This window comes from Pezoporus wallicus, unplaced genomic scaffold (assembly GCF_028554395.1).
Source record: "Pezoporus wallicus isolate ANWC-B61680 ecotype Strahan unplaced genomic scaffold, APGP_CSIRO_Pwel_v1 contig_7204, whole genome shotgun sequence".
NCBI lineage: Eukaryota > Metazoa > Chordata > Aves > Psittaciformes > Psittacidae > Pezoporus > Pezoporus wallicus.
This window is the reverse complement of record NW_026634996.1, coordinates 813,361-830,139: the sequence shown is the minus strand read 5'-3', so window position 1 is coordinate 830,139 and position 16,779 is coordinate 813,361. Positions and strand designations below refer to the sequence as shown.

General features: G+C 36.9%; 1 protein-coding gene across 3 annotated transcripts in view; it reads right to left on the bottom strand.

Moving 5' to 3' along the window:
• CDH12 (cadherin 12) overlaps positions 1-16,779 on the bottom strand; it is a 542,650-nt gene that overhangs the window by 39,237 nt on the left and 486,634 nt on the right. For all 3 annotated transcript variants that reach the window (XM_057396851.1, XM_057396674.1, XM_057396769.1), the window contains exon 7: positions 7,859-8,046. In XM_057396851.1, the coding sequence (XP_057252834.1) occupies positions 7,859-8,046 (188 nt within the window). The remainder of the gene's footprint in view (positions 1-7,858; positions 8,047-16,779) is intronic.

The window sequence follows — 16,779 nt, the reverse complement described above, 5'->3', positions numbered from 1 at the left end:
CAAATTGTTGACACGTTGTCTTCAGTTTCTATACTCCTCATGTTCACTGTTATACTTTGCCAAAAGCATCTTCCTCAGACAAACAAACAAACACAACCCAACATACAAACCATGCCACAAACTCTTCTCCAGCTAATTATATAAATTGTTAATATATTTTCAAGACTTATAGTAACAGGAAAAAACCTAGAGTTTGAAGAACCAGTCTGGAGTGGAAAAAAATGTAAGTACGAGGGGCTAAGCTAGACATAAATGGTTAATACAGAGAAAGCAAGAAATCTAAGCTCTCAATTAGGTAGTTATTCTGATGACTTGTATGTATCTTTCATACCCCAAAATTGTATTTAAACTGTTCACATTGGCTCCTGTGCTACAGAAGTATATTTGCAGATAGATGTACTAAAGGGAAGAGTCACAACCCATGCATTCCTTGAAGGCTGTTTTTCACTGAGTTACTTTCCAAGGCAGGAGTACCAGATCACAGTCCTTGGCCAGTGCCCAGTCGCAACTTTCAGGATACAAGGGGAACAGAGTGCTTGTTTGGAGATGGACAGCAAGGCATAAAACTTCAATCAATTTTGTGTATTGGTGTGTTCAGGCTAGCATATTTTACTGCACAGCTACCCAGAAGATGGATTAAGTGGCTGCATCACTTCACACACACACCCCCCCACCCCGCCCAGCATTATGGGACACTATGGTATATTTTTGAAAAGACAGTTTGACCTCAAGGAAGGAAATAATTTTTCCACTGTAATATCAGAGAAACCAGTTCTTTCTCTCTGCCTTTCTATGGGTCCGATAAGAAATATAGTTAGAGGTTAAACAATGTGTGGACAGTGCAAAGCACAGATGGCACTTAGCATTTGAAGAGACATGCAGAAAGTGCTGAGCCATCATCAGAGAAAGAAATCAGAGACAGACTCCCACAAAATGGTTAGAGTTAATGATCTTAAAGGTCTTTTCCAACCTAGCTGCTTCTGTGATTCTACGATTCTGTGAAAATAGCAGCATTTAGCCTTATAGCATATGAGAGGCTAAACTACAACTGAAAGGTCTGTGGAAAGATGGGAAATGTTGCAAGCAGTAAACCTAGGACTTAATTTCAAAAAGAAAAATATTTTGTACAACATATATAATGAAGCAAAAGGGTATGGTTTTGATGTATTGTGTTTATGGGCAGCCCAAGCTACAATATTCTAACTAGTTCTGGTCTTTGCAGTTTTAAACTGTTGAGCCATACGAATAGCTATCGATAGTGCTAAATTTTTGCATTTTTCTGATATGCCTGAAAACAGAAGAACTGAAAGTATGCCTAGCTCTTAGGCAAAACTTTTTTGATTTTTAGTTTTCAAGAGGTTAAAATAGCATTTCTTTGTATGTCTTTTTTTAGCAGACACCACTAAACTCTGTGAAGGAAATGAGTGATCCATACAATTTTTTTAGCTGCTTTTTTTTTCTTTTAAGACATATTTTGCTGTTACATAATGCATGTCTGACAGTGCTCAGTCATAATTTGGAGTGCTGGTAAGATAGCAGAATGTTTGGATTTTACAGAAAAAAAATATTGAAACCTGTTTCATTTAATCAGATTTTTAATGGAATGTCTTTTTAAAATAAATAAACAATGGAAATAAATATTTATTTCTTCTATAAAAATAATAATATTCATAAAACTAATTTTGAATAAAGTTGTTTTTTTAGTTTACAAAAGCTACAAGTTTTTCCATGTAAACAGCATTTTTGCTAATATTAAGGCAATCCTTATTAACTGTGAACTATTCAACAATTAGAGGAGTATTTCTAATTGATATTCTAAGTACTAGTGACAGAATAGATGTATTTTGCTCACTTACTGGTTCTTATCTGGCTTTCCCTGTGTTACGGTTACAAGCTGCTCTATATAGTTGCACAGTAAAGCACTATCAGCATATGTACAGCTATGTGCAGCAAAGGCATTCTACAAATCCCAAAATCGAATAACACATAATAACAAATCACTTTATCTTGCAACTCTGAAAGTATCTTGAATAGACATATTTATGGCTAGGAAAGCACATAAACAGCTCTCTGTTAGATATAATTGTATTTTGAAATACTACTGTTTCCCATATTTAAGATAGAAGCTAAGAAATGTTATTATATAGATGTATCTATCTAAATGAGATATCAGATGGATGGATGGATAGATAGATGATAGATAGATAGATAGATAGATAGATAGATAGATAGATAGATAGATAGACAGATAGATAGATAGATAGATAGATAGATGTAAAGCAGGGCAGAAGAGAGGCAAATAAAGAACTGGGGAAAAAAAATGGGCTGAAAGATACAATGAATTCAGCCATCCTGTCAGTTTGTTCTGCTTCACAAACAGTTAGAACAAGAAACTCCAGAAATTTCTGCTATTTATCCACACCAAAGAGATAGAACAGTATTGTTTGTGATACAGGTTTTCAGGATCCACACCTACAATGATGGAAAAGCCGTATTTGGGAATGAGATTGTAAGCCCCACTGCATAAGGATAGTTATGGATAGTAGCACTAGGTTGAGATGAAGCACATATTAACTTAATCTTTTCTTCACATTAGTGCTGTGCTGTTGTAGGTCAACTCTGCATCATACATGCCTGTTTCAAAACCTGGCAAGAGTTTCCCCTTGAAGATGAGTTGAGTGATTGTATATTTTGTGAAATATTGCCATAAGACTGTTTGCTGTGCATGACGTTTCAGTAAATACACTTCTGCACTGGATTTTAAATAGCACAAGGAAATAATTGGCATTGTAGAGCAGGCTGATTTATTAAAACAAGCTCCAAACCAACCAGGAGCATTCATTAGTTAAAGGTGAGAATGGACAGTAAAAACCAAAATTTATAGGCCAAGTCTACACTGAGTTCTGTAATTTGACCAAATCTGGTGAGTGTTTCAAGACTTGATGGGAAGTAGGCAAAATATACTTATGTTCTGTATCTGGAAGAGAGAAGAAGCTGACCAATGTCAGGATTCATACTCTCAAGCATCTCACCTCTTTCTGCAGGTACCTTTCACTGTTCCAGGAAAAAACAAACCCAACAGCTGTATCTGAAACTGTAGAGACGAAAGATACTCTCTTCTTCACTCTTCCTGTCATTCTCCTCTGTGGCTACCATGGTGGTCTTTAGGATTGCACCCGCACCCAGGTCACTACTTGATGCCTGTGCTGAAAGGCCTCATATAGCTTGCTCTTCTTCCTCAAAATGTAAGACCACAATTCCCACTTACATAAACTCCTGAGTTAGTTATGATTATATGCAGACAGTGCCTGTGCACACACCTGCAGAGGGTATTCCCTACCTCTGGAGAAAGAAGTGATGGGGTGAGCAGCCTGTTCAGCCTTGCTAATAAAGCAAGTAGTAGCCATAATGCAATTCTGGATAAGGCAGAGTCATGAATCTGCCTTACGCTCACTGTTGTGGTGTACAGATGCTGTCAGACTGCTCTTACATTATAGCAGTGAGCTACACATATAGCAGGCATGAGCAAGACACCTCAGTTTAGTCTGTAGTCAAACTCCTACATGCTGACTCCAATGAAAAGCTTTTTAAAAGTGTCCCCTGAAGTTATAAGAAAATACCTCCCTGCAGCTACTGGATCTGTTCATCATTCCCCCAGTTTCTGTTTTTATATCATCACTAAAGTTATTGTTTCTCATCATGCAGTGTCCTCCATGACATCCTGTAATTTGGTGGATACAGCTTTGTCACCTGTGTGACATGTGTACCAAAAACCAAGATCATAGAATCAGAGAATCATAGAATAGCTAGGGTTGGAAAGGACCCTAAGATCATCTAGTTCCAACCTCCCTGCCATGGGCAGGGACATGTCCCACTAAACCATATCACCCAGGGCTCCGTCCAACCTGGCCTTGAACACCGCCAGGGATGGAGCATTCACAACTTCCCTGGGCAACCCATTCCAGTGCAATTATTCCCTGCATTTCCACTGACACACATGGAGCAGCTCACACAGTATAGTGCAGCAGTATAGGATCATAACAGGTGCACCATAGAAACAGGGCTTTTTTCCTGGGTTTTAATGGCACTTTGCACAAATTTGTAAAGTAATCTCTGATCCAGACTTAATGTTTCAACCCTGCTCAATTTCTGGATTAGTTCATGCCAAGCCAATTAAAAGGCTTCTGCATAAAATAGGATTATCCTATAAACTCATTCTTAGTTTAATAAATTTTGTGCCAGCTATTCCGGGAAGCTCAGATCCTTTTGTTTTCTTTTTCTGTTGGGTGTGGTCATTAAAGATTCAGTTTCAATCAAGTTTCAAAAAAATCACAAGCTTGCCTGGAACTGACACACTTTCCTCTTGTACCTGGAAGCACTACTATGTGCTCTATGAGAGGCAATTAAACTCTGGTACAAAGGAGATGGTACTTTCTCTCACCCTGCTTCCAGTAGTTTACACTCAAGTTTCCTGAAGCATTCAGGTAGGATGGCAGATACTACATAATTATAAACACCAATAAACACTGTATTAAATAGCACTGGACAGGGGAAAATAATGGTCATTCCTTTCCTAATATAGTAGTATTTCTTACTCTTATGGAAAACTGAATCCAGCATTGTCCTGAAGTCAGACATTTCCCCCTCTTTTTATTAGTTTCCCCTCTTTGGGAGAGAGGAAGCTATTACAGTACTAACCACACAGTGGGGCTAAATGGCGTTTGGATCCTCTCTTTAGTAGAATATAAGAAAAGCTATTTAATTGTTAATATATGTAAATACCACAAAAGAAGTAGTAATCAAGTTTATGTTGGATGGTAGCATGAACATAAACTAGTACCCAAACCAGATCATTTAAGATGTGCACCTTGTCCGGCTGTAGCTGTTTATGCCCATTTGGTGTCTGAGAAGCAGAGAATGGCCTTTTACTTCCACCAATGCACTTAGTATGCTAAAAAAAAAAAAGCAATTTGGCTTGTGCAATTTTTTATCATCAAATGTATTTTTTACCAAAAAAAGATATTATGCAAGAAGGTTTCATTTTTCTCAATTTGGATAAAGAAAAATCTTCCTTTTTTTTTTCATAACAACTGAACAAAAAAAAAAGCATCTGTGCAGTGACCGACTGTTTCTAGCTGCAAGAAATTTTCCAGGAAAAATAAAAGCATGGCTTTGACATGTCTCAGCACTTAATTACTGCAGCACTTATGGCATCAGAATATCCTATGATACAGAAAAAGAGCAAACCGATTTTTAAAGCACATGGCACTTTTTATTAGTGGCTTTGACTATTAATTATTTATAATTCATAATTGAAAGTGTTGGTCCTATTCATTTACCAGCTTTGATTTAAAGAAGGACTTTAATGCATACCTAACCTTAATATTTGTATAATCCCATAATGTAACATCAGTGATTTGAACACCATGCAATGTAAAATTGCTACTCTGCAGGCAAACGAATGGTGCTGTTGCAGGCTTGTACAGTATGGCTAGCATGCATTAATAGGTGTCTACAGAATTGTGAATGTGCAGCATTTCTGGACTCTGAAAACTGCAACCCATGAAAATACATTTATATTATCATAGGCATAAAGGATATGAAAACTGTGTTGACAATATCACTAAGAATCCAGACTGCTCTTGTTTAACCTAGGATCCAGCAAGGAACTTGAATGGAAGGATTTTGGGTCATTCCAAAATGCCTTAAAACACTTGGTTTATATAAATCTTATGAATGGGACCTTTTCCCTCAGAAAAGTTTTGTGAAGTGCAAGATGTATGGTCTGTATAAAGGCACTCTTTTATGAAGGACCTGCATGTTGGGTTTAATCTTCTTTCCACAATCCTGCATAGAACAATGCTAGTATTCCCTGACCTTCACAGCCTGTCAAAGGCCCCTATGAAGAAGAAGATTAAAAAGGGATTAGGATTATATTTTTTCCCCTTCTGCTCAGTGACAGAGATCTATCATTTACATTAGGCAGCATTAAGTGATGTTCTGCTGCTGTTAAAATGTCCTAAACTTTCAGATATGCCCTATCTGAATGCAGCAAAATACAGGGACCAACTCTAAAGTATTTGGATATAGAATTAGTTGTGTGGTTTGGTTTTTATTTAATTAGTGGTTGAATTAGCTGTTATATAATTCCCCATACAGCAGTCTCAAAAGTGGCCAGGCATTTTGTGCTGATCCCAAGATAACGGCATCAAGTAGATTCGTATGTGAATCCTCTTTACCAGTAACAAATTTTACATGCATGCTCTTTGAATTGCCAATTTGAAAGTTTTGTCCATGCAGTCTAACATATATACACTTAACCACAAGTATGGAAAAGTTCCACTGCTGTGTATAAAAGCAAGCAGCACATCCGAGGCTTAGGACTAGCTGAGGGAGAACTGAATCCTACCAAAACCTATTCTCAATGCTCAAACATTATTTTTTCAATGGTTCCCACCCATTGTCATTTCTGACTGGCAGTGCATACAGAAGGGCACGCAGCTGCTCAGCCTGACAGTTCCAGGTGGTGCTCTTTTTGAGTCATCTGCATAAAAGGAAAAAGGTGATCAGAATAATTTTTAAAAATGAAGCAAATTTACAAATTCACATAAGGAGGAAACACTGCATTCAAACTTTTAGTCAGAAAAGAGGGGACGTGTGTGAAAAGTGCAAAGAGTTTGTGTCTCATCAAACTACTTCCTGTGGGTATTATCAATTACATCATATGTCATTAAAACTAGCAGAAGAGTGAGTGGCTTGATATCATCTGGTCCTTTAATACACCCATGGATAATTTACTGTTTCCCAGGTCAAGAGGCTGAAACCAGGAATTTCATTGTTAGAATGAATATAATGCAAATATACACCCATGGCTAGAGCCGGAGGAAATTTAAGTACCTAAATCCTAAATTTTATTGAAAATAAAGCTTTTCTATTCCTAAAGCTTGTCTTAATACACAGCACTTTCCTCCCTTGACCCTTGCAAAGTGTTCATCTCCTAGATGTGTTTATTTTACAAAAATTACACCTCCAAGAATAAGCTGGCCTTTCAAAATGAGTTGGTGGCTCAAACCTCTTTCTAATTAAAAAGTTGATCATTGGTGTACATGTGCATGCCTGGCCTCAGAAAAGAGCCATTAGTTAAAATGTGACAGCCCCTATTTTGTATCTATCTCTCCTACTGAGTGCTTTAATCACTAAATTCCAAATAACAGTTATCCTTTCCATCTTCAAAGTTCATAAATTCAGTAACCTTGAACTTATTCTCGTAAAATAAAGAAACATCAACAGCTGAGTTGCAGTGTGCTCCCTTGCATGAGTATCTGATAATCAGCTCTTTGAAACACTATCATCAGGAAACTGGAAGTAGGACATGTTGATTTGCAATCATTTGGAACTCCTCTACCCTAAGTAAAAACTCTTTTCTCCACAGTACTATACAACAGCTTCATTATTAAAATAAAACATTTTTTTTTTTCAAAAGAAAATTCTTATAAGTGAAAATGCAATAGATTATCTCAAACATAAAATATAGTTCTTTCATTCTATGCTCTGATCTGTGCATTTTTTCATGTGGTTTTAGGTGGAAAACTTCCCATGAAAGAGAAATTACACTTTCTTAACAGAGATAAGAATTACTTCTCTGCTGATATAACTGACATTATTTATGAAAAGTCATACCTGATAGTATATGAAATGAATCACTAAACTACAATTGCTTTTAAGACTAACATCACAGCCTTAGATTCTAATAAAGATAAAAACAACTGTGTGTTAACTATGAGGTTTAATTGCACAACATTTAATTCTCTTACCTATTTTCTCCCTTGGGTACAAACACTCCATCATTGCCACATACCTTTTTCAGTTTGATAACTCCTTCCTGGGTGGTCTCATCTGTTGTGATGTCAAACAAGTTCCCTCCGTCTCCTGGAACTATGTTATACTCAATTTGTGCATTTTGCCCAAAATCAGGGTCCACAGCTCTGATCCTTCCAATAGCAGAACCAACATGAGAGGACTCAGGCACTTTTAAATGGAAGATACCTGTGGCAAAGTGGTAGACAGTCATTCTTGGGATTTCTTAATAATTAACATAGTATGTCTGATTAAAACCATGGAGCCTGGGCAAAAGAAACAGATGTAATTAGTCCGATTAAAATTATGAGATCAAACCAACAAATGATTAGAAAAAGATATGCATGTTTTACCCAAGGATTTTCCCTGGTTTCTAAATTTGGTCCAGTGCAACTGTAAGGGCCTTATCATCTCTATCTCTTGAAATAGACATCTGTATTTCTATTTTTAATTTTACCCATATGGTTAATTCTTTTGAATTAAATTCTACTTGTAGACAGTACATGTTTATAAGCATTTTTCTCCTATGTTTAACAATTTTTAGTATCTGATTTTTTTATTTTGAGGAAAATATATCTAGGCATTTCACAGTAGTTAAAAGGCAAAATACAATGGAAAAAGGGTTTCCACCCCTTTCTGTAATACTCAGTATTATAATTAGATGTACAACTCCTTGTGGGGGAAGATAAAGAGTACTGTTTATATATTAGCCACCAGAGGGTGCTCCTACTAAAATTTCAGTGCTAACCATAAATTTCTAGCTCTTCAGAGTTTCATTTTCAGCTTATTTACCTTTAGTGGTAATAGAAGTTTAAAAATACCCCAACCAAACACAAAAAATACATGCTTTTAAAATAAACCTTACTACTCATATGTGAGGAAAAACTGATTTCATTCGGGGAAACAGCTATGTCAAAAAAAATCAAGGTATAATAGTTGAAATAGCTGGAAGAAAAGGTACAAAGTACTTTGAGTAAGCCTTCACTTTAACGACATCAGTAGCAATAGTGCTTAGTTTATACTGTGCCCTGACTTAATACACCGCTACTGAAGTGCCAGCCTTTCCTGTTCAGCTGCACCTCTTGCTGGAATTGTTACCTTGCCAATGAACACCATCATGACAAGTATTTGCAGTGAGCAGGTAGTGTTCACCTTAGTTCATGCAGCAGCCTTTGCTGTCAAAATCACCAGCTTTTGCAGCTGATTTCAGTGGACCCAGGATGTTTGATTTGCTTCATCCTGCCCTTCAGATAGCATTTGCTTCCTCTGTGATTTCATTTTCCTGGGATATTCTCCAACAGCTCTCATACAACAGCCCCTTTGGTGCAGGAAAACATTGGCAATGGCCTTTTCTGTTCCTCTACATGCGAACACATAGGAGGACATATATACTTCTTTTCCACTAGTACAGAGGACAGGCACCTGTGACTACTGGAAGGTGCATCAGCGGGATTTCTCTGAGATTTCTGCCTGGTAGCAGTTCAGTCCCTTTTCACAAAATGAGGCTCTGAGAAGTTGTGTATTGTGTAACAGCAGGATAGATGACTTTCACATCCAGCCCTTTGAATTAAACAGCAGACACCGTTGCCTGCCATTATCTCCTCACAATGCATGCTGTGTCAGCTTTTTCAGCTTTGCAATATATTGAGGTGAGAGAAAAAATGACATTAGTACTGCTGGATTAGGAGCAAACCTACCCTTTAGTGAGCTAGCAGTTCGGACTGTATAATTGTCTGATTGCCTCTGAAAAAAATCTGTTTTGTCTGCTTTCTCCCTCTTGTCAGCATGCAAATTGTACCTGAAGGCAAAACTTGCCTTCTCTCCACAGCATAGTTTAAGCCCTGATACCCAGGGCTTTTACAGACTCTTACATTGGATGACAGAAATCATTGCTGCAGTGTTTGCTCTTTACAGCCACAGTTTTAGTGAACGTAAAACGTAAAAGCATATGATAATGGAGTTTTACTTCTTTGGCTAGTTGATCTATTCTTAGTGAACTGAAGAGCACTCGAACTCATTAAAAAAAACATTTCTCTGTAAAACACTGTACCTTGCTGTAAAGCGTATGGGACTTAAATGGAATCAAAGAAACACTACATTACTCATTTCAGATTGTTTAGGCTTTTATCAGTTATTTCAATGACTTGGTATTTCATCGTTTCCAGAAATTCAACAGCAAAAAGATGGGGTCATTCAGATTAATTTGAAACTCTGAAGTAATCTTCAACTCTGCCAGAATCAGATCTCTGAAGATGTAGTATGTAATTACACTGCCATCATCCTCCTGTAATACTATTTTCAGAGCATATTGAAGCTGTTAATGGTGCTCATGTGCCAATATACTTTCAGAATAAAATAAATAAAACCAAATAATGTATATTGTTGCCAGCTCAGGGGAAAACTTCAAGAGAATATAATGTATGGCATGAAAACCACCTTTTTTTTTTTTTACCCCTTTTTTTTTTTTTTTACCCAAGGATATAATCATTGTAAAGAGGATATTTGAAATGATCAATACATGCTGTGCATGAAGTGCAACAAAAAGATAGTTTTGTACATTTTTATATTTCTGTTTCTAGAAGACATTATTTCTTGCTGTGGACTTGCTGTGACAGTTTAGCATTATTCAGTTTTTACTGTCTATTTTGCCTGTATACACTTATTACCTCCATTTGCTGTAGAAGTATACCAAAACAGGCCTGAGCAATAGCCTTTTGCTCCCAAAGGTCCTGAAAAACCTTGCTGTCTGCAGCTTCTAGGGAAGACAGAACAAGTAGCTCAGACAAACTTACACAGCAGATGGTTACGCTGCCCAAACAATTCTGTCAAATTCTGTAGACTGTCACATGGGACTTCTCTGCCTACAAAAATATTTTCTTCCACTTCCATTATCCTCTTTTAAATGTGTTTTCTAAGTTTGCTCCTGGCTTTTGTAAGAGATGAGTTACGTTGGATGTACCAAAGGAGCAAGCCCTTACTTCCCTCAGACTGCATTACAAAACTGGGCGCTGAAACTAGTTACCTTTTTGTTGATTTTACTCATGCATATTGCACGCAAGTCAGAATATTTTCACATATAGGAAAACCAGTAGCAATGCATATTGTCTAGACAAGATTTTTCACTCTGTTGTAAATGGAATTTTAAGGGGGGGGGGGGGAAAGAAGTTCTTTTTAAGGCCAAAAGTTATGTTCCAGTTGATATGCTTAACTTACACAACACTTCACACTTAAATTACACTTAAAATCAAACCCAAAATCCTAAACTAGAGAAAGCTAAGCTACAGTGGTTATGTAGCTTTTCATAAGCATTCAGGCATTCCCTTATAACACCTGCATAGTTTCTAAGTGACTCAAAATGTGAAAGTTCCTTGGAATTTCAGGTTCAGCAGCTTCGATGAGGACGATAAAAATAAATGAGTGATGGTGCTCTTGAAGCTTTTAGGCTGAAATGACTGATAGGACATTTTACTCAGCCCCAAAAGCTGAGTAATAAGCATTCAGGAAACTGAACTGGAGGTGAGCTAACATACTTCTTCTGAGTTTCTGAGACAAAGATGGTTCCAAAGCACATAGCAGGAAAAAAAAATCAGAGCTCAGTAAGTGACAGGTAATAGGGTAATCAGTCATATTGACTGAAATCCAGCACGCATTTACAATTTTTTTGACATGATTAGATTAGTTTCAGTTTTTGAGGCTTAAAAGCTGTTCTGGGGTTTTACTTAAAGAGCTGTTTGTTTTTTTTTTTTATTTTATTTCTCTACACCTTCAGTTCATGAGCATTTCATCTTTTACCAAAAAGGTTTTCAATTCTGATAAGAAGAAATGAAAATCATCATTACATCTCATCAGCAAAACAAGTATTAAGAAACAGCACAGGTTAGCATCTAAGGACTCAAGCTAAATGCATAATGGCCTTCAACAAAATAGCTGTAAATGCTATTTGAGCTTTTTTCTAATCTGTCACTATACAAGCACTATGTGTATGCAAGATTATGCTCTCCTGCTTTTTGTCTATATTTTTTTTAGTTGTCCTTGGCAGCTGCCAAAGTCTTGCATTTCTTTTTGATCTAAATCTAAGAAGGAAAAAAAAAAAAGATGTATGTATATGATTATATTCTTTTTATCTTAAATCACCAAGGCATTTCAGCTTTTATGCTGGCCAGGTTATAAGGACACTGATTTCTGTCCATTTAGGAAGAATCTAAAGACAACACTTCACATGTACTTGCTGGTGTTTTAACAGCAAGTTTATAGGCAAAAGAAAGGATAACATAAATACAAGCAGATACTTAGTATACTAAACCTGTTTGATCAGCTACAGCTAATCAGCCTAATAATTAGTGACATCTGAGGTACATGCTCCTAAAACTGGGAAGATGAGATTTAGCGCAGCAGCAATATATATTTTTGCCTCTCCCAGCTGCAACTCTGCCCTGCAGGGGGCTGAGACCTTGTGCAGTAAAGAGAAAGGCCAGGCCTTGTCACCATGTTTTCTGATGCAGGTCACGCATGACCTGGCATAGGCTGGTAAAACATCTCCCATCCTCAGACTCATTGCTCTGAGTTAGGGTTTATGGCCTCATCAGATAAAGCATAGCTATTCTTGAAAAAATCCTGTTTCTTTGCTGTGGATCCCAAAGTCCACACCTAGGAAGATCTACATCTCCCCAGACTGCAAAGATCCCAGATGTCCAAGGGTCCCCAGTTCTTTAACGAAAAATAAGAAGAAGCAAAACCACTTTTGAGTTTGATCTTGCCCAAGTTTAGGGTCATTCGTGTGATAGTGCTTCCCCAGAGCTGGCAGCTGCAGGGACAGAACTCTGTCAGCCCCTCAGGTCAGCTAGAAGACTGAATTTTCAAGGCCATCCTCTTTCTTCCTTCCCTAAAGGGTTAAAAAAAAGTTCATCATACCTTGTATAACTTTTGTATACTGAAAATCAGTTTAAGCAGTTGCTGGTTTTTTTTCCACTGATAAGCCATTGTCAGAATGCTTTCTCAAAATAAAGCCCCTCATTGCATGTCAGAGACTAATTCCACAGATTATAATCCACCTTGTTGGAACAAGGGTTCAGGAGATGGGAAATGCCATCTTATTTTCTCAGCTGAAGGTATTTGGACCCACAGCTTCTGTTGCCAAAGAATTCTGGGTGTAGCAAAGACAATAAAGAGTATTCTCTTTAACAACATAGTGTAGAAGTTATCCTAGCGACGATTGTTTAGAGCCACAGATACACAGATGTGTGTGTCCTAATACCTAGGCAACGATAATACTTAAACTTCTTCAAAGAATCTTAAATTTTCTTTTGTATGGTGGCACAGTTTTACTAGGAGGGGAAGAAAATGTTCATTTCTAGAACTTCATCAAGTTTATAATGAAGGGTTAGAGTTACTTTTTATCCTAGTAGCTGGCACAGTGCTGTGTTTTGGCTTTAGTCTGAGAATCATGTTGATAGCACAACGTTTTAGTTGTTGCTAAGTAGTGCTTACCTTGATCAAGGACTTTTCAGTCTCAAGCTCTGCCAGTGAGGAGGGGCACAAAGCCAGGAGGAAGCAGAGAAGAGGATACCCAAACTGAAACTAGCCATAGGGGTAATCCATACCACGGCACGTCATGCCCAGTATATAAACTGGGGGGAGTTACTGTAAGGGACTGATCACTGCTTGGGTCAGGCTAGGTATTGGTTGGTGGGTGGTGAGCAATTGTATCACGTATTACTTGTGTTTATTGTTTTTCCTTTCCTCTTTTAATTTTATTTTTTTCCCTTGTTATTTCCCCTTATCATTATTGTAATTATTATTATTAGCAGTAGTAGCATATTGTACATTAGTTATTAAACTGTTCTTACCTCAACCCACAGATTTTACATTCTTTTGATTCTACTCTCCAGCTTGCCCAGGGAAGGGAGGGGGGAGGAAGAAGGAAAACAGGGGTGAGCAAGCAGCTGCATGGTGCCAAGTTACTGGCTGGGCTTAAACCACAACAACAATTTCCTGAGTAACTACTCTAATTATCTTGTTATTACTGTATAAGAAAGATCCCACCATTATTACTTCCCCTTCCATTGGTGTTGCTATATAGAAAAATGGCGGCTAAATGCTCGTCTGTAAAAAGTCTGACTTTGTCAATGTGCTCTTGTCTTAGACAATATGCTTCCTGGACCTCTAATAGCTTATGTGGAAAACCAGTTCTAGACAATCAGCTTCATTATGCATCATGAACAATAAAGAACTGGTCTGTTAATATCCAGTCTACTGATTAAGAAACTATTACCAAACAAAAGAAGTAGCACAAAATCATAAGAAAAATCATTTTAAGTTGTATAGTCTAAACGCCTGAATGAAAGGTTTTTACATAAGTTATACAGTAGTTATAAGGAATTATCAAAGTGCAGCATGTCTTATGGATAGAATAAGGACACTTCACAGGAGAAAACGTCTTTCCTTTTTCAGAATCTCAGGCAGCATGTAATTGGCATTTATCAGGTAGGTCTATTGGTAATATTTTCGTGATCACCATCACCATGAAATAAATCAATACACTTATTCCCTCTATAAAATTCAAATTGCATGATATATGTGAAACATTAACATGAAGAAAAGTATATTGCCGAGAATGGGACACAGAGTTTGTAATGCTCTGCTTAACATCTCTGCTTCTTAAATATCTTGCAGGAGCTTTTTAACATTTTCTTTATTAGTCTGGTATAAAATGCAATAAGCAATTCATTTACTCTGTAGTATCTGGTCAAACCATTTACTTCTGGATCTAAGCCAAGTGCTCCAAATCATCTCTATTGGAAGAATCATTTTCCTCTCCAACAACAAAGGAAATTAGGTCCCTATCTTTAGTCCTCCAAGTCACACCTGAGTTACATCCCTAAAATCACCTAAACAAAACATACTCAACATTTTTATCGGTCAAAAGACTCCCTGTGAAGCTTTGATTTTTTGCATGTTTATTGGGTACATTTTATGATGTACATTTCTTTACCATGTTGGCACAGTCTAAAGCAGAAAATTATTATTTTTAAACACAAAAATTTTAAATCATCGAGTACAAGTGCATAATAGTTTACTGTTCTTTGTTGTAAGTTTTGGTTTACTGTATGCAGTTTACTTAAAATACTTGTGATTTAATGTGTGATATAGACTAAAAAATAATGATTCAATAGGATGCCAAATGGCTTCACAGTTGCAGACCCTTCTATACACCAAGCATGATCAACTTATCAAAAGTGATGTTTATGTGTTCTAATTTAAGTGTTTAAAGGTGAGATCTCTATATAAATACTACTAATTACAGATCCTTCTCTTGATCATGTTGGTGATCACATGTATAAGATCAAAAATTCCCGTGGAAGCCACTGAGAAAAAAAATATCATGAATTCAACAGCAAACCTGAGAGTTCCTCTAGCATATTTCTCTTTTTTTATATAGCTTTCTTCATGTGAAAATTCAACTAAACATGCATTTTGGACTCAGAGAAGGCAGTTTCAAAGCTGCTTGGTATCTGCAGCTTCTACTGCAGTCTGTAGGAACCTTTGGATTGTGGCAAGCACTTTCTGGGCATCCCATGTAATGCTTCTTCCAAGAGTGAAATAGTGTTGAAAATGTGACTACAGCTGTGGTTGTTAGGTATTTTTGGAAATCATGAGCCTAAACTATTGTGATTATAATTAATTATAATTAGAGAATTACGTATGGTCTGTTCCACTTTATGCTGCATTGTAGCCTCTAGATTTTCAAAAAAGCAAGCCCAGTATGGTCAGAAGCAGAAGGCTGTGGTGATTTCTTACTTAGAGAGAAGGCCTTGGGGAAAAAAGCAGACAGATGCTGCCAGAAATGACAGTGACGCAGTAAGTGACACTGTAGTCTGTGAGTCACTCTGCAACCGGTTCTCAAGGCATTGCAAGGCAACCCCATGCTGTTAAATCTGTAGCCCTAGTTACTCTTCAGTATCAGAGAGTAGGTGGAGATGCATGGTGCTTTTCAGCCATCCCAAGGTTACTGTGGATAATTTCATGCATCCAATCTAAATACTCTCTGTGTTTTGAATGAATATTTTCTTCATTGCTTTCCACAGAAAACACATTGGGGTAGAATGAATATCATGCATCCTGCCAAAGGTTGTTGAATTTCTATGAACCATATTTGTTTACACTTCTATACAGAAGACAGCAGGCGTAAAATAGAATTAATAAATTTTAGTAGTCTACCATAATGATAACAATGTGTTTAAAAATAATTGACCTATAAGTCTTGCTGTGATCAATTACCCCTTAAACCTGGTGATAGGGGAAAATAGATTGGATAAGGGCAGAATAACAATAGAATTTTATGACCAATAGATGATACTTAACTTCAAACCACTGTTGTGCTTATTTGTATTTCTTGGACTACTGCTTACTATGCAATCAGAGTATTACATTTTACCTAGTGACAAATTACCTATATCTTTTCATTGGTTATGGAAGTGTACCAAGAAATAGCTATATTTACTTCATGCTCTGCTTTGAAACTGAGGGTTCAGTCTCTCAGTTTAGAGTTTTAAAGAGGTTTTTGTTTCATCCAATCAGTATGCCAAAAAACCCTCTGAGGATAGTCTTTACTAGTTATGCATTCTTAAGACATTTTTAAAATCTATGTAAGTGTAGCAGACACAAATCTTACTAAGCATTTAGTGTTTTGAGAACCTCCGGTAACTGAGTATTTATCCCTCCAGTTTATTTATTTATTTTTTTGTTTTTCATTTTTTCAAAACAATATTCTTTAGTTGGGTTTTGGGCCACTGTTCAGTCTGAATCAAATGTTTCACTTTCAAGATATTTTATGATCAAGACCATGCAATAGTGACAGCTACCAAAAAAAAAACCCAAAACATTTCTAGGGAGCTTTTACTAAGATTACATCCACTTTTGGGA